This window comes from Carassius gibelio, chromosome A4 (genome assembly GCF_023724105.1).
Source record: "Carassius gibelio isolate Cgi1373 ecotype wild population from Czech Republic chromosome A4, carGib1.2-hapl.c, whole genome shotgun sequence".
Classification (NCBI taxonomy): domain Eukaryota; kingdom Metazoa; phylum Chordata; class Actinopteri; order Cypriniformes; family Cyprinidae; genus Carassius; species Carassius gibelio.
The window spans coordinates 11459736-11479612 of NC_068374.1; the positions used below are offsets into that span (position 1 = coordinate 11459736).

The 19877-nt window shown below is 39.0% G+C and overlaps 1 protein-coding gene across 1 annotated transcript in view; it reads right to left on the minus strand.

Annotated features, from left to right (window-relative positions):
* Positions 1-1581: 1581 nt before the first annotated feature.
* Positions 1582-19877, minus strand: part of LOC127969071 (NACHT, LRR and PYD domains-containing protein 3-like) — a 65013-nt gene continuing 46717 nt past the window's right edge. Inside the window, exon 9 of the mRNA XM_052570710.1 lies at positions 1582-2491. Coding sequence (XP_052426670.1) covers positions 1968-2491 — 524 coding nt within the window. The 3' untranslated portion in view covers positions 1582-1967. The remainder of the gene's footprint in view (positions 2492-19877) is intronic.

The window sequence follows — 19877 nt, forward strand, 5'->3', positions numbered from 1 at the left end:
ATGTGTCTAGTTGGTCGCGAACAGCGCAATGCAATAAGATAATCGCTGATATCGCCTACACTGGAAGCGGGCGACTTGACAAATCCCCGTCAGAAAAATGATTCCTCGTTATATTTCGGGCACAGCTCTTTGCAACAACGGTCGCGTCTGTGTGACATGGTAGTGCTTTAAAAACTCTAGTTTTCCTCATTTATTTGCTTGCTCTGATCGGCGCTGCGTGGCAGTAATTTCAAATGTTGACTTATATGACATCGTATAGAGGTAAAGACGGCTCATTAACAGCTAAAAACATTCGATCGAATGCGATGTTCACCAGATGCTACGATCTTTCACAGACATCTCCGCGACTTACCTGTGCTATCTGGGAACTGCACAGATGCAGATATTATAACAATCTATCGTCAAACACACCTTAAAAGTTGCACTATTTTGAACTTTCCGCGGTATGTGCGCTTTCGTCGGCGCAGCAACAAAGCCCTCGCACGGCGCAGCCATTGAAATCAATGGGTTTAATAGCGCAGCGCTGTTCGCATCCTGTGTGAAAGCCGCATTATCCTCGGTTTCTCGCTCTGCACTGCCGCGGTCTGCGATTGAAAAAAATCGAACTGCAGTTATTTCTACAACTAGAAATCTCAGTGTCACAGACGCTCAGCTGATTTACTCCAAAACACCTTCGCAGTTTAACAAATCAAAGCTTATTGTAAAAAAACATACTGCGTTTTCAGATACATTTCGGATGGATTTATTTGATGAATGAACAGAGTTTGAGTCTCTTATAACACACATAACACACACACAACACACTTCAACCATCTTCACACATTTGTGATGAGAAGAATTTATAAATCTGTTGAAAACAAACCAGACGCGTTATTAATATTAACTACATATTCAGTTTACTGTTTTTATTATATCAAATCACTAAAATGGAAACTGATGCAATAAACATATAGTACTGTAAATAGATCAGTATAAAATAATAATAAAACTGTTATAATTAATTTTCTTTTATGTTACAATAGTATAATTTCAAATATTTATTATAATTAAAACACTGAATTTTTATTTTACAGTGGAACAGGATTATTGTAATAATTCTTATAATTTAAATAATAAAAATATATAATTCATATTTTGGTTATTATAAAATATAAAATTATAATATATTATAGATAAATATTATTGATATTTATGTTATTATGTCATAGTACAACATAACATTTATTTATTTATTATAATATTTGTTATAATTTCAATTATAGTAATAATCTGGTATAAAATAAAAAGAAATTACATTAATATTTATAGTTATAAAAATAAAAATTCAGTATTTATAAATTAAATAAAATGATTATATCGGTTAAGTGCTGTAAGAAATATTTTATAAACTGGTATAAAATAAAAAATAAATAAATTACATTTATATTTATTCATAATTTTCATTGATAACGACAATACATGCATACACACTTTATTTAAGAGTACAATAGTAGTATTGTAATCATGTTTCTTTTGATTTGTTATAATTTAAATAATTTAAAAATCATATTATTATCAAATCAGCATATTATACACATTTTATCACGTTTACATATTTTAGTAAACAAAAAACAGTAAATAAAATCACCGCTTGAAGAGATCCCATAGTAATTTAATACAGTGTTTCTGTAGTTACAGTATATTTTATGAAATGCTATGATGAATGTTTTATTGTATAATGTCAGAAACTCTCCTGAAGCTCATGTCAGTCTTGTGATGAATCGATTATATTCACGATACAAACATAAATTCAGATCTGATCTCAAGTTCATTTCTCGTCCTGTTTTATTATTTATGCACAAAAACAATAGAGAAATATTAATTACATGTATTGATGTCATGAAGAGACTCTATAACGTCTCACTGTCACTGATTTATCATGCAGCTCAAAGCATTATGGGTAGAATCTCTCGTCAGTCTCTGATTCATCAACACAGTTTCACTGATCCATGAAAAACAGTAAACCCAGGATAGAGCGGCTGAGTGAATGTGGTCTGGACTGTGTGGATGAGGCTCATTGTGTTTTCAGAGACGCTGTAGAAGGACAGAATTCCTGCTCCGTGATCCACATACACACCTATTCTCCAGCTGGTGTACTTCACAGGGAGATAAGTCTGTTTGTTATCGTGCATGAATAAATATCTGCCAGGAAAGAAGATCAAACTCCAGGACTGATCATTATTTCCAAACGCACACTCACCACCCACTCCCTTCCTACTGATGCTCTTATATGACACTGATATACACACACCAAAAACTCCACTGCACTCTATCTCCCAGAAACAGCGTCCACACACACTCTCTCTACACAACACCTGACGCACATCATCAAATCTGTCTGGATGATCAGGATACGACTGAGACTCTTCAACCTGTGTCACCTTTCTGTTCCCCTCAGACAGACTGAGTTGAGTGTGTGCGGTGTTTGGATCCAGTGTGAGAAAACAGCCATCTGAAAACAAGAACAGAGACATTAATGACAACAACAATCACTACTGCTGTGTGTGTGTGTGTGTGTGAGAGCGAGAGAGTGAGAGAGAGATAGAGAGTGTGTGTGTGTGTGTGTGTGTGTGAGTGAGAGAGAGAGAGATAGAGAGTGTGTGTGTGTGTGTGTGTGTGAGTGAGAGAGAGAGAGATAGAGAGTGCGTGTGTGTGTGAGAGAGAGAGAGTGTGAGAGAGTGTGTGTGTGTGAGAGAGAGAAGTGTGTACTTGTTTTTCTATTCTGGTGGGGACTTAAACCTGAATACACACAGACTCATGGGGACTTGTGTCACGGTGGGGACCTAAATTGAGGTCCCCACGGGTAAACAAGCTAATAAATTACACAGAATTAAGTTTCTTGAAAATCTAAACATGCAGAAAGTTTCCTGTGAGGGTTAGGTTTAGGTGTAGGGTTGGTGTAGGGCGATAGAAAATACGGTCTGTACAGTATAAAAACAATTATACCTATGGAGAGTCCCCACAAGGATAGCTGACCAGACGTGTGTGTGTGTGAGAGAGAGAGAGAGAGAGAGAGAGAGAGAGTCTGTGTGTGTGTGTGGAAAGTCATGATCCACTTGAGCTCCTAAATTTTTGGCAATCTTTTATCTCTAGAGTGAAGCGGGCCTTACAAAACATATATCAAAAGAAGAAAAAAGTGAGAGGAATATTAGTGAGGCAGGACTAAAGTTATTTTCGTTACACTGAAATATAATAAAGTATAGATGACTAGCAGCAGTCTGTGAGTGACAGTTAAAAAATGACAGTTACAGAAAAAAACAAAAAACAACAACAATGGAAGCCATTGCAGGAGAGCCCCTCCCCCACTGCATAACTTACCCACAGACTATCAAGAGAGCAAAAGACAAGAAAACCTACAAATACAGTCTGCTAAAGAACAACCCAGACACCCTGATGTTTCTCAAAGAGGGGACAGAGCCATCATCACTAATCTGCTCCTCTACACAACTGACTGCAGTCTTTGGCACACGGTCATCTGTAAACACTACAAAAGCTATAGAAAACTAGGCATCTGTAACGGCAGACAAATCCAAATCTTTGAAGAAAATGACACTAACATGGCATTTCTAACAGTAAATATCGACCATAATGGAGCCATAATGTTCTAGGGGACTGAAGCATGTCTCAACTCTGTCCAGGCAAACTTCCCCATCCTAAAAGCTCTGGCAGAGGCTATGAAACAAGCACAAGCAGCAAACAGTGACAATTTTATCTTATCTTAATTTGACTATCAGACAATTTTCTAGGCAGAATTTATCCTCACAATTGATATGGCATCAATCTAGCTGTGGAGAACATAAGTTATGTATTTAAATATTTGGCCATTTTATCTAACCTCACATTCTCTAAGAAAATCCATAAAACAACCCAAGAAAATGAAAAATGGCTTGATTTAGGCTGTAAAACCATGAGGAAAAATTAAGACAATTGTCAAATCAAAAACACAGACATCCAAACAATGCAGATTTACGCCATCAATATTGTAAAGAACTCAAACAATATAAAAGTACACTCAGAAAAAAGAGAACAGTACATCCAAAATCAACTCAAAACTACTGAAGTATGTCTCAACTCTGTCCAGGCAAACTTCCCCATCCTAAAAGCTCTGGCAGAGGCTGAGAAACAATCACAAGGAGCAAACAGTGACGCTGCAGGAGACTGTGACCCCCAGAGCTCAAGAGAGAGGCTCGAGGAGACTGAGCATAACCCTGATGAACACGATCACCTGGTCTGTTTGTCCAGTGTTATGGCTCTTCAGGATAATTTTACAATTTATATAAGTGCCCACTGGAATTTTAAAATTGTAGAGATACATTTTAAAGATTATAATATTAAATCATTTAGGCAGAGGTGCTTAAAGGGGGGGTGAAATGCTCGTTTTCACTCAATATCCTGTTAATCTTGAGTACCTATGGAGTAGTACTGCATCCTTCATAACTCCAAAAAGTCTTTAGTTTTATTATATTCATAAGAGAAAGATAGTCTGTACCGATTTTTCCCGGAAAAACATGACCGGTTAGAGGCGTGACGTGTGGGCGGAGCTAAAGAATCACGAGCGCCAGTAGGCTTTTGCGTTGAGAGCGTTTGGAAGCTGTGACACCGTGAGGACAAAACCAACCAAAACAAACCATGGCTAACAGTCAGATTCAGCGTATATTTATGATCCAGAATCAGATCCAGAGGCTGAAATTTAACAAAAGCAGCAGCAACAATGACGTCTCTATGTGGTATGTACTGAAACTGTATATATTTGCTTAGCGGTTTTGGAAAATGACTAAGTTTCACTTTGTCGTCTTTTTTTTTTTTTTAAGCTGTACATGTGGAAAGTGCAGTTTGAAGACAACATCGCATGTTGTTTACTTGATGTGCTTACGCGCCGATAGCTAAGTTAACAACACAGAGATATTTTAAGCAGTTTTACTCACCGCCTGTGGTTCCAACACACGATAGTGACCCTTTTTCGTTGGGACTGCATTATCCTTAAGAAATAAACGATATGCAAATCCGGCATCAAACTGGACCTTGTTTGTAAAACAAGCATCTTCGAAATGCAGGGGAACAAACACAAACACTTGCACAACTCCGTTGATGCTCTGTAAAAATAAACTCCATCCACTGGTCCCTTAATGCTGTTTTTTTGGTAATCTGTGCAGGGTTGTCTTGCCCTGGCAACCAAAAACACACTTCTTTTGTGACATTTCGCGACGCTCTCGCTCTGATCAGTGAAGTCTGTTGTGCTCTCAGTGCTCTGCTATACGGGAGCGCGCGCTCTTCCAGCAGAAGTGCCCTTAGGACCCATATAAGGAAATTCCGCTCCATCTAACGTCACACAGAGCCATACTCGGAAAAAACTTTTTTGGAACAGAAATACTCCTTCAAACGTACAACTTAATTTTTGAAACTTTGTCCATGTTTAGCATGGGAATCCAACTCTTTAACAGCGTAAAAAACTCAGTATGCATCAAATAGCATTTCACCCCCCCCTTTAATTGTTTTATTACTTTTGATCTCTGGAAATGTTCAACCTAATCCAGGCCCAGTCTCTGACTCTGTGTCAAGTTTAGAAACCCCTGCAGATTTTAGATCAAGGTGCAGACTTGGTTTTATTCATTTGAATGTTCAGAGTTTAATCTCTTAAATGGATATGGTTCGTATTTGGGCACAGTCCACTGATGCAGATGTAATTGTTCTAACTGAAACCTGGCTAAGCAAATCTGTTTTAGACAAGGATATTTGTATTAATGGTTATAATGTATATAGGTCTGACCGACCAAAAAAGGGTGGGGGCATAGCAATATTTATAAAAAAAAGGTTTTATGTTAAAATACTGCTTTTTAAATCCGTGAGTAAACAATTAGAATTTTTAGCTCTCGATCTTGAGGTTTCTAAATCTCTCAGTATAACAGTTGTTGGTTGCTATAGAGCACCGTCTGCTGATAGAAGTGCGCTGCCTTCTTTATTCCAGCTCTTTTCACCTCTTAACGCTAAAGAATTGGTAGTTCTTGGTGATTTGAATTGGAATTGGTTGCATTCAGCAAGTGATGAATTTAAAACCTATTGCGATGCAATTAATCTTTTTCAGATTTTTGACAAGCCCACTAGACCGAACCTCAAATGTCCAGAAAAATCATCACTAATAGATTTAATCTTAACAAACACTCCCCATAAGTATTCAACTCCATCCATATTTGCGAATGACATCAGTGACCACTGTGTCATCGCAACAGTTAGAAACACAAAAATTCCTAAAACTAAGCCAAACGTCATAACCAAGCATGACATGAAACAAGGGTTTCTACACGATTTGAATAATTTGGAATGGGAACAAATTAATTTAATTCCTGACCTTGAAATAACCCTTTTTTTAATGTAAAATTTTCTGCTTTAGTCAACAAACATGCTCCTCTCAAAAGGTACAGGGTGAAGGGTCGGAATAATGCATGGTCTTCTCTTCCTTTATCAATTATGCTTCATGAGCGCAACCTGGCATGGGCAAAAGGTAGAAAAACTGATTTAAATTCAGACTGGCTTGATTTTAGGCGATTGCGCAATGCATGCACGTTGCAATCAGAAAAGCTAAAACGGAACATTTTCTTATACAAACATCTCAAAATCTAAATAATTCATCCAAATTTTGGAAAAGTGTTAAATCATTAACTGAAAATACTAAAGGTATAGAACTCCCATTATGTATTAATAAGGGCTCTAATACAATCATTAATGAAGTAAACATGTTAAATTGTTTTAATGAACACTTCATAGCTTCTGGTATTTTGTTTGATTCAGTTAACAGTGCTCATGTGAATCCTTTGATTGTTCAATCAGAGAGCTTAGTGTCTGGACAGTCTTTCAACTTTTCACCAATTGCAATCTCTGAGGTTTGCATAGCCCTTAAATCTTTAGATGTTTCGAAATCGGCAGGTCCCGATAATTTAGAACCTTATTTTTTAAAGCTAGCAGCTGATTTAATTGCCCCACCTCTGACTCATATTTTTTACCTTTCACTTGACTTAAATGAAATTCCAATTATATGGAAATCAGCTTTTGTCCTTCCCCTGTTTAAAGGTGGAGATCCCACACACCCAAATAAGCTGTCAGTTTTGGCCAAAGTCCTCGAAACATTTGTCAACAATCAATTGAAAGAATTTCTGTCTGTTAATAATACCCTGTCTGATTTTCAATCTGGTTTCAGAAAACAACATAGCACAACTACGGCAGCCTTAAAGGTACTAAATGATTTTATTGAATCAGTTGATTGTAAGAAACACTGTGCAGCCTTATTCATCGATCTATCAAAAGCATTTGATATGGTTGATCATACTTTACTGATACAACGACTTGTCAGTATTGGATTATCTAAACATACGATTGGTTGGTTTAAAAACTACCTTTCAAACAGAACTCAGTGTGTACAGGCAGAAAGTTTTATCTCTGGTTCACTCAATGTCACTAAAGGTGTGCCACAAGGGTCAGTCCTTGGACCACTCCTATTTACTCTATATATAAATAATATTGATCATAATGTTCAAAATGTAAATTTTCATTATTACGCTGACGATACAGTTATATATAGTTCAGCAGCCACACCCAATCTGGCTCTTTCTCAGTTACAGCTTGCATTTGATATTGTTCAGCGTAACTTATTTGAATTGAAACTAGTTTTAAATGTTGATAAAACAAAATTCATGTTGTTTTCTAAATCAAACTCAATCCCCCATAATAATCTTCTGCCTATTATTACGTCCCAAGGTTCAGAAATTGAATTTGTGTCTCAGTACAGGTATCTGGGGATATTAATTGATGACGCTCTCTCCTTTGGCCCTCATGTTCAGCAACTGGTGAAAAGATTGAAAGTGAAATTGGGTTTTTACTTCAGAATCAAATCGTGTCTTTCCTTTGAGGCAAAAAAGAGGCTTGTTGCAGCCACTTTTATGTCTGTACTGGACTACGGTGATGTTATATATATGCATGCACCTTCAAAGTGTTTACATGCTTTAGACACTGTTTATCATGGTGCACTGAGTTTCATAACAAATCTTAAAACCCTCACTCATCATTGTGTGTTGAATGCTCGGGTTGGCTGGTCTATGTTGTCCATTCGAAGACAAAAACACTGGCATGTTTTTATTTATAAATCTGTTCCATATGGTCTGTTCGAGTGGTACATACAGAGTTGGGGAAACAACATTTAAATTTGCTGCTCCCTCTGCCTGGAATTCTTTGCAAAGTATATTGAAACTGAAGGAACTGATTTCGTTAGACACTTTTAAAGTAGTTTTAAATGATTTGGAGAATGAAACATCGGGTTGTAAATGTTTTAGCTAGTTATGTATTGATATTGAAATTAGATGGATTTGCTTGTGTGTGTGTATATGTGTATGTATTGTTGGATGTTATTTGTTACACTCAAACGTGCTGTGTCTGCCAGTCTTGGCCAGGATGCTCTTGTAAAAGAGATTCTTAATCTCAATGCGCTTCTTTCCTGGTAAAATAAAGGTTATAATAATAATAATTTTATCTAACCTCACATTCTCTAAGAAAATCCATAAAACAACACAAGAAAATGAAAAATGGTTTGATTTACGCTGTAAAACCATGAGGAAAAATTAAGACAATTGTAAAAAAAAAACACAGACATCCAAACATTGCAGATTTACGCCATCAATATTGTGAAGAACTCAAACAATATAAAAGTACACTAAGAAAAAAAAGAGAACAGTACATCCAAAATCAACTCAAAAACTATTGAAGAATCTGTAAATTCTAACCATTTCTGGGACAACTGGAATCATAATTGCAAGCATAAAAAACATCATGAACAAACAGCCATACAAAACGGAGACACCTGGAAAAATCACTTTGAACAACTTTATAGTGACATAACAATGAACCCAAAACAAACCAAAAAATATGAAAAAATTATTCATATGGAACAAACAATTGGTAAATATCAAAACCCATTAGACTACCCAATTGAAGAAAACAAACTGATTGATAAAATCCAGGCCCTAAAAAACAAAAAAGCAAGTGGACTAGATGGCATCCTCAATGAAATGCTCAAGAACGCAGAGCAAAAATCAAGATTGGCCCTACTAAAACTGTTCAACTTGGTTCTGAGTGTTGGTCATTTCCCTGTAGCCTGGAATCAAGGACTCATAACGCCCATATTCAATAGTGGACACAAATCAGACCCAAACAACTACACAGAGGCATCTGTGTGAGCAGTAATCTGGGGAAGCTGTTCTGTAATATCATCAACACAAAACTCGTACACTTCCTCACTGAGCACAATGTTCTCAGCAAAAGTCAGACTGGATTGTTACCAAATTATAGAACATCAGACCACATCTTCACCCTACACACCCTGATTGACAAATACATCAACCAAAACATTTGCTTGCTTTGTAGATTTCCAGAAGGCCTTTGATTCAATTTGGCATGAAGGTCTACTGTCAAAACTTCTAGAATCAGATATTGGTTGGTAAGACTTACAATATTATAAAAACAATGTATTCAAAGAATCATTGCGCAATTAAAATTGGAAATAAACGAACAGAGTTCTTCACTCAAGGGCGGGGTGTGAGGCAGGGCTGTCCACTATCACCGACCCTCTTCAATATCATTAATGAATTGGCAACACTCCTAGAACAATCAGCAGAACCTGGCCTCACACTACATGACTCCAACATAAAGCCCTTGCTGTTTGCAGATGATCTGGTTCTGCTGTCTCCAACAGCAGAACCTAGACATTCTGCACACGTTCTGTCAGACCTGGGACCTGACCATTAATACTAACAAAACTGAAGTACTAACATTCCAGAAAAGACCCAGAAAAGAGTTCAGGGAAAGAGACACAACTTCACCCTTGGAATGACCAAAATTGAAAATGCAGCAAACTACACATACCTCGGGCTGAAGATAAGTGCAACTGGTTAACTAAATTTGGCTGTAAATGAACTGAAAGAGAAAGCGAGAAGGGCCTTTTATGCCATCAAAAAATCTATTTAAATTGAAATACCAATTCGAATCTGGCTCAAAATATTCCAATCAGTTATTGAACCTATTGCATTTTACGGCAGTGAAGTGTGGGGTCCTAAATCACGAATTTGAAAAATGGACGGATTGATCTGTCCACCCACGGTTTCTGGTTTGAGAATGTCCTTATAGTTATTGTATCCGTAGCTTGTTCGGCTAGCGTGTTTACAAAACTTAACGCTACATCCGTGAACTCGCTGACGTCAGATGAACTTGCGCGAAACATGTCCCAGTCTACGTCATCAAGAGCAGCCTGTAACCTTGCTTCTGATTGGTCGGACCATCGAGTCACCACCCTCTGCACCAGGGGGATCTTGAACGAGCCGTTGTTTATATTCCGGTGTGAGGAAAATGGCGGCATGGTCCGATTTGGCGAAAGTGGGTAGTGAGCCTGCTTTGTAGGCATTCTTAAACTGAGTGTAGCAATGATCCAGTGTATTAGGTCCTCTGGTCGGACAGGATACATGTTGATAAAAATTAGGCATGACTTGCCTGAGTTTGGCTTTGTTAAAGTCCCCAGCAATGATAATAGCAGCGTCAGGATGTTTGTTGATGTTGCCGCTGAGTGCATCGTGAAGCTCAGACAAAGCCAAGCCAGTGTCTGCTTGTGGAGGGATGTAAACACCAGGTATGATGATCGATGAAAACTCCCCAGGCAGATAGAATGGGCGGCAAATAATGGATAAATGTTCCAGATGAGGCGAGCAGGAGAGCGACAGAGTGGAGATATTCCTGGGGTCACACCATTTCTTGTTAATCATGAAACAAACTCCTCTGCCTTTGGATTTGCCGGCCTCGGCTGTCCTGTCCATCCGTAAAACAGAGAAGTTTTCAGACGGCGTTACAGCAGCGTCCGGGACCAAGGGCGTGAGCCAAGTTTCAGACAAACAAAGGATGTTACAGTCCCTAATGTCCAGTTGTCCCGTCCCTATTTGGCCCTAAACAGAGACTACACAACTGCAGAATATCTGAGTACAGTGAAAGAGTGTAAATTAGGACGACAGCTTACGAGGTACAGACTGAGAAGTCATACTCTGACTCAGTGGCATAGCCACGGGTGTGCCAGGGTGTGACTGTGCCACCCACAGTGGCATCTGGCACGCCTAAAAATGGATGCAGAATTATTTTTTATAGTCCCAATAAATTTTTTTTACTAAATTTGGGCTATTGTTGTTTACTTAGAAAAAAAAAAAATATATATATATATTTTTTTTTTAAATCAACCCTTTCACACGTAAGTTACAAATATTTTAACTGACCCCTTGTTTCCATGGCGACACGTCATGATTGTCACGTGACACTATAACAGATGTATCGCTATTCGTTTTATTTAGTTTTTCATTTTTTATTAAAAAATATTCACAAATTTGCTTACCATGTCAACTATCTGATATTCAGATTCTTCGTTTAAAAACCTTTATAAATTATCTTGATCGAGATGAGCGCTGCAGTTCGAGCGCTCAAGATGGGTCCTGTCAGCCGGGTTTAACGTACAGGATTTGAATTTCCCAGTTTCTCCCGAAATACATGAAAGTAAGTGGCTGTTGAACTGGACGAAGAATAGAGTTAACTTTATTGTTCTGCTATGTGTGTCTAATATATGAATGAACGTTGGCAAATTACATTTGAATAGATAGATAGTTTTTGCTGCTTCCATAGACATCAGTGTGTATTTTACAAACTACCAATGTATTTTTTTACTAATGATTATGTATATTTAAATGTATGAAACCTAAAATAAACATTGTGTGGTTGAAAACACTGCATATTAATTGTGATATATGACAAGCGCTGAGTCAACGAATCAGTGATGCGCCTACACACACACACACACACACAGACACACACCACACCACACTGAATTATAAATTGTTAGTAGAATTTTAAAATGCATGTTTTTTGTTGTTTTTTGTATATATGTCTGTTTTAAATTGAGTGTAAACTATACTTTGGCGATACATTGTAACAACTGTCATGCCAATAAAGCACATATTGAATAGAATTGAGAGAGAGAGAGAGAGAGAGAGAGAGAGAGTGTGTGTGTGTTTGTGTGAGAGAAAGTGTATGTGAGAGAGAGAGAGAGTGTGTGTGTGTGTGTGTGTGTGTGAGAGAGAGAGAGATTGTGTGTGTATGTGTGTGTGAAAGAGAGAGAGTGTGTGTGTGTGTGAGAGAGAGAGAGTGTATTTGTGTGAGAGAGTGTGTGTGAGAGAGAGAGTGTGTATGTATGTGTGTGTGTGAGATAGAGAGAGAGTCTGCATCTAAAACCCAAAACAAATGTCTCTGCAGAAAATAACTCATCAAAACAATTAAAAAGCCCATTTAAAACCACAAATAAAGGTTCCGACCTGAAACACTGCACAAAAACATAAAACACTGTTTCTCTTTTGGAGCAGAAAGGACATGTAGTACAAACTTCTAGGTATAAAATAGAAATAAAAAAGTTCACTGCAATAAAACCATTAAGTACTTGCCACTATATGTCCCCTATCCTTTTAGATAAATGTGGCTCATATTATTATTATACAAGGATCTCAATTCAGGTTTTACAGTATCATCTAAACCAAGAAAAGATCGCCATGGTGTATCAAATTTATTTTCAAGACTTTTCTTGTTAAAAGCAATAACGCAAGCACTATACAAAGTTTTACCTTTACCTGTAGCATAGACTACAGAGGCTTGAATGACATAACAGTTAAGAACCGGTATCCGTTACCCCTTATGTCATCTGCCTTTGAGATCCTGCAGGGAGCACAAAACTGGACCTCACCTTGTGCGTATCAGGGAGGGTGACGAGTGGAAGACGGTGTTTAATACACCCCTTGGGCACTTTGAATATCATGTTTTCCCGTTCGGGCTAGTTAACGCTCTATCCGTGTTTCAGGCTCTTGACCTTAGTGACATGTTAAACCTGTTCGTGTTCGTTTACCTCGATGATATTTGGATTTTTTTTCAGAATCTCTAAATTCACATGCAACATGTTAGACAGGTCCTCCAACGACTATTAGAGAACCGTCTTTTGTTCAATGTTCAATGTTCAATTTATTTATAAAGCACACAATAATACAACAGAAGTTGACCACAGTGCTGTACATAGAATAAGCTAACAATCATAAAAACACATCCAACTTCTAAACATTGCCGTAGACAACCTTATAATCCAAGCGGCATTAATAATTACCTATTATACCACTAGCACAGCACTCATGAATGATCAAATGCCAAAGTGAAAAAGTAAGCTTTCAGTTGTCGCTTAAACTCTGTAAGAGAGGACCATTCTCTGATATAAGGAGGTAAACTGTTCCACAGCTTGGGAACAGCGGCTGCAAAAGAGTGATCTCCTCTCATTTTCCTATACGTCCGTGGGACTACCAAGAGGTTTAATGACTCAGAGCGCAATGCTCTCTTTGGTTTATTTACCTGGATTAGATCAGCTATATATATCGGAGCATTACCTAGTGCCTGTCAGTAACCTTGCGGCCGCATTTTGGACTAGTTGCATTCTGTTTAAACTTTTATGTGGAATACCATAATACAATGCATTGCCATAGTCCAATCTTGAGAAAATAAATGCATGAACTATCTTTTCCAAGTCCTTCCGTGTTACAAAGGGATTAATTTTAGCAATTAATCTTAACTGGAGAAATCTCATTTTGACTACTTGATTTATCTGTTTATCAAATTTCAGTGCACTATCGCAGATTATACTTAAGCTTTTTCCATGAAGCCTCAGATAGGGGGATAGTGTGTCCAAATTTAATTTTTGATATGTCATTGGACTCTGAGGGACCAAATAAAATCATTTCAGTTTTTAATTAATTTAGACACAAGAAATTTTCAGACATCCACCTTTTAATCTCCCCAAGACACTCTGCCAGCCTTTCAACAGCAGCAGGGCAGTTGGTTTTGAGGGTAGATAGAACTGAGTATCATCTGCATAGCAGTGAAAGGAGACATCATATTTACTCATGATCTGACCTACAGGAAGCATTTAAAGAGAAAAAAAGAGTCTTTTTGTCAAGGCGGAGAAATGCACCTTTCTCGCTCAATCGGTCATGTTTCTCGTTTCCGTTATCTCTTCCCAGGAGATTAGTATGGACCCTGTCAAGGTTCACGCTGTTATTGAATGGCCCAGACCAGAATCTTGTGTCGCTCTTCAATGCTTTCTGGGTTTTCCTAATTTTTACCTACATTTTATCCGAAATTTTAGTCACGTAGCGGCCCCCCTAACTGGGCTAACATCGGTCAAGACCCAATTCTCATGGACGGAGGCTGCCCAGACAGTGTTTGAATGTCTTAAATCACTCTTTTCATCCACTCCTATCCTTATCTCCCCCGACCTAGAGAGACAGTTCATCGCCAAGGTAAATGCTTCAGAGGTGGGTGTTGGGGCAATCCTCTCTCAGCACTCCTGGTCAGATTCATCCCTGTGCCTTTTTTTCGCATCGCCTTACTACTGCTGAACAGAATTATGATGTAGGTGACCGAGAGCTGTTGGCTCCCATTAGGGGAGTGATGGCACTGGTTGGAGGGAGCTGCGGTTCCATTCGTAGTCGGGACTGACCATAAGAATCTCGAATACATTCGGTCAGCCAAGAGACTTAAAGCGCATCAGGCTCGTTGGTCCCTTTTCTTTACTCGTTTTGATTTTACTATCTCCTACCGGCTGGGGTACAATAATCTAAAGCCTGACGCTCTCTCTCGCCAGTTTCCTTGTCTTGAGTCCATACCATCTGCAGAAGGCATCCTTCCTCAGCGGGTCATAGTGGGCGCGGCCGTCTAGGGTATTGAACGCCTGGTTAAACGCGACCTTGTCTTGCACTCGCACGCCTAGATTCTGCCCTAGGGGGCTTTTGTTTGTCCCTCCGTCCGCTCATCGCGCTGTCCTTCAGTGGGGACACTCATCTAAATTATTCGCTCACCTGGAGGTCAGGGGCACCATTGCCGCCATTCGCCAGAGATTTTGGTGGCCCTCCTGTGAACGAGACATCTGCCGCTTTATCGCGCTTTATCTGGTCTGTGCCCAGACAAAGGCCAGTATTAGACCTCCTGCTGGGTATCTAAGACCCTTGCCCTTGCCGTCTCGACCCATGGGCGCATATCGCACTTGATTTCATCACTGGTCTCCCCCCCTCCAGGGGTAACCAGGTTATCCTCACCGATATAGATCGCTTTTCTAATGCTGCGGAAGCCCCATCCTTCCCGAAGGAGGTCTCGGAAGCAAATACACATAGAGCATCTGTTTAGGTGTATATGGAGAAATTTGAGGTGATTAAACCCCCTTGGGAAGGCAGAAGTCTGCCAGGGAAACACGAGTTATGGCATCCACAATCCAGTGGGGCATCTTCTGCTTAGAGAGGGCATTCCCCTTCTGCCGGCCTTCGTAACAGACAAAGAGCTGGTCTGAGGTCCTGAAGCTTTTTGTCCGGTCCACATAGCATCTCAATGCTCGGACGGGACAGAGCAAAGCCAGGGCTGGGTCTACCTCCTCTAGGGGCAGCGCTTGCAGGTTCATCACTTGGTCTTTGAAGGGTGTAGTGGGAACCTGGAACCTCTGCGTCCTGTCCAGGGAATAGACATGGAGTTTCCAAAGGTCCAGACGCAGGTGCCAAACGTTGCCCCGTCTCTGAGTCAGGTGATCCTTCCTCAGAGGAATCGGTCAAGGAGGGGCTGTCGCGAGGAATATATGCCCGTCCTACGAATGTGAACCGCAGAAAAGGTCTGTGGTATGGAAGGATGGATACATGAAAGAACATGTCCTTCAGGTCGATCGCTGCAAACCAATCTTGGGGACGGACGCACCCGAAAATGCGTTTCTGCGTCAACATCTTAAATGGTAGCCGATGAAGGGCCCGATTCAAAACTCACAGATCCAGGATCGGACATAACCCACCCCCTTTCTTGGGTACAATCGGTACATCGGATGCTTTCACTGTAGTAAATCGGATAGCACTGAACTTGGGGGGACGCCGGGCAAACTGAATCGCATAGCCGAGGCTGGTGGTTGGTTTCACCCACAGACGAACGGTTAGGCCGAATGCGCTAATCAAACTATTGGTCGACTGTTGCGTACTCCTGCATTTCGTAACCCCGCGTCTTGGGTAGAACAGCTTCCTTGGGCTGAGTATGCATACAATTCCGCCCCCCGCGTCTGCTACCAGTCTGTCCCCTTTCCTGGGTTGTTTGGGTTACCAGCCCCCCCTCTTTCCCTCTAACACTGAATCCAAGGTGCCTTCCGTACGTGCGTTCATTCAACGTTGCAGACGAACTTGGAGATAGGTCCGATCCACCCTTTGTAGATCGCGCTCTGTTATGTGCCGCTCCGCTAACAAACGCTGTGTCAGAAGCCCCCGTTATGTTCACGGACAGAGAGTTTGGCTCGCTACTACTAACCTTCCCCTTCAGTACCCATCGCATAAACTGGCTCCTAAATTCATTGGACCTTTTTGCATCATTAAGATTCTTAGCCTGGTCTCTGTCAGGCTCCGGTTACTGGCCAATCTCCGACGCGTTCATCCCGTGTTTCATGTCTCTTGTTTGAAGCCTGTTATTGGCGCCCCCCCTCATCCTGTTGTGCCCCTGGTTCGTGTTGAGGGCTCCCACGTCTACAGAGTACATAGGTTGCTCGATGTTCGCTCCAGGGTGAGGGGCCATCAATTTCTGATAGATTGGGAGGGTTATGGTCCTGAGGAGAGATGCTGGATCCCCTCCCGGGACATCTTGGACCGCTCGCTTATCGACGATTTTTACCGCTCCCGTCAGTCCCCATCTTCTAGTGTGCCTGGAGGCGCACCTTGAGGAGGGGGTACTGTCATGATCCTGGCTTTCCTCCCTTTTTCCTTTCCTCCCTCTGCTGGTTGTTTTACGCCCTACTCTCACTCTTACCATTCATTACCACCAGCTGAATTCCATTCTCTTATCAATCACACCTGTTCGCTATCTACCCCTTTGCCTTCGCTATATCTAGCTCTCTTTTTCGTGTCTGTGTTGTCAGATTATTGTTAATACTTGATGTACGGAGCTGTGTGTGATCGTTTTTTTCCATTATAGTCTTGTCTTGTCCTGTCTAAGTCTAGTCCTGCATTGTTTCAGTGTTTATTGTAGAGCCTAAGTTTAGCAGTCGTGCTTTCCTCCTCTGTGCTGTGCCCAGTGGGATTCGTAGAGGGTTGCAGAGAACTGCGCTTCTCACCTGTGTTCCCGATCTCGCCGCTCAAAAAGTCGCTCGGACCTCCGGCTGTATTCCTGAGTTTCCCTTTGAAGAAGTGGTCAAGGACCCTGTTTACTTTGTGTATCCTGTGTATCCTCAGTTCTATTAATCAGCCGTGCGGCGCATCCTTATTTGCTTCATTAAAGAACAAGACTGAACCTGCCTTTGTCTCTGGAGACCTCTCTGTATCACAGAATCCTCTGCTACTAGGCTTTTTGTCTTTTCAACAAACTGTTTGATAATCCAGAACATTAACACCTCTCTTATTTTTTGGCGCTCTGAGGAACAGCTTTATGTCATCAACATCATAACTATGAACAGAAAAATCGCTCTGGGAGAGTGCCAAACTACAATCAGAATCACGGTCACTTTCTGTCTCATGATCCTCACTAAATTTGGAGTAATTTTTTAAGGCTGATTTTATTTCATGATACTTCTCCTTTTTTGCTTTTTTTGAGGCACTTTAAACAAATTCTGTCCTATTTCCTAATCAACACAATCCATCTCGCAAACACTCTGCTATACAGTCAGAATAGAGTTTTCTAAAGTACCACCTACTTTTTTTTTCATTTTTTTTTCCTTAAAACTGCCCTCCATTAACTGAATTCTCAATACCATTGTTAGCAGCGGTCTGTCCCATTTCTGAAGGGTCTTAAACCGCCCCAGTTGAGCTAATCTCAACCAGGCCAGCAGCATTTGGTCTACTACCAGGAGACTCATTCCCAGCCACAGACTCCGCCTCAGCCCGCTCTCACCTAACGGCCTCAAGGCCAGCAGCTCAGGTTCCACTGCGCATGGAGCAATATTGCTTTCAATATTGCTATCACTTTCCCCAGTACTTTCCGCTACTTTCAATTTATCGAGACAATTTTTTATTAGATGTCCCGCTTTCCAACACCCGAAATACTTTGTTCTTGCAGTTGTGACAAAAAGTAACATACTCTGCGTCATCAATACAAAACATAAGTGACAATAATGAGATGATATGTTTCAAAAGAGGGGACTCAGTACTTATCAGGATTTATTTAATTAGCCACATCAGTTTTCCATAACGGGACAGGACCGGAGTTAAAATACCAGCACTCACGAACTGGGGAACATTCGATAAAGTAACCCCATTAGATGCTAATGCGAGGGGAAGTACAGAAATAAACTCGCCTCCAACAGTAACAAAAAATATTTGCTTAGCTCCGTTATTCACCGACAAGGCTGATAAAAAAACCTCTCCAATAATCTTTTTTTTTTTTACTGTTTTTTGTTTTATTTTCCAAAGCACCTAAATGCCAATTCACACTGCCATACTCCAACAGAGTTAACACACCGGCAATCAATGAAAGAAGTCCAGGCATGATATTGTTTTTTTTTATTTTGTTTTTTTAAATGGTGAATAACCAGAAGAAAAAAAGAAAAGATTTTGCTTATTTTCACTTAATTATTTGAAGTGGGTTGGTTAGCTGATGTATTATTGTGGAAGCATGTGATTAGTTGCTGAATTGTGTGCATGGTTACTGATGGCTATTAAATATGTAAATGCAATGTGTTGAGTGCCTACTAAGACTTGCATATTTGTGCATAATATTTTGACCCTGGATGCTTACAGAAGGACCTTTTTTTGTGCCAGAAACATCATGAGCATTCAGAATTTTTGTTGGTTCATGGTGAACCGGTGTTGATAAATGTACTTTTTATATTAATAAATAAATTAAGTTGACATTGTCACTGTTTTTAAGTTGCATTGTCTGAAAATTTTTACTTTTTTTCAGTGTCCAATTTCTGTTTGATTTATTATGAAGAAGAAAATTATAATTTATATAAAATGAAAACATTTACATACAAGTAGATGAAATTTATTTACACTGTTGAGTAAACAGGAATATATTGTAAATATATTGTGTGAAAACATGTTTAGGTTTATTTACTTATATGCAATGTACAGTATAAAGTAGCATTAATTGAATATTTGAAAGTTTTAAAAATATATTTACATTTATAGAAATTTTATATATTTACATTTACATAAATGTAATGTTAATAAATATTAAAAATTACAATACTTATGTTGCAGGTTAATATATTTACATAGTCTGATATCTAAATGTATTTTCATACAAAGGAAATAAATATATATATAAATATTTCCAATAAAAATATATTTACATATGTTTAATATATGTGAAAAATATTAAAAGGCAGCAAAAATCAAATATTTATATATTTTTTGTATATATATATATATATATATATATATATGTGTGTATATATATACATATATATGTATATATATACATATATATGTATATATATATATATATATACATATATATATATACATACATATATATATATATATATATGTATATATATATATATATATATATATATATATGTATATATATACATATATATGTATATATATATATATATACATATATATGAAAATGTATTTATTATTAACATATTTCAATCTATGTGACTTCTGTATGGGGTCCCCAAAATGTCACTTAACAGAGTTTGTGTATCCCAGAGTTTGTGTTTTTGTTGTATTCCGAAACATTTATAATGGAGACACAATAAGTCATTGATAATTGCTATAGAGCGT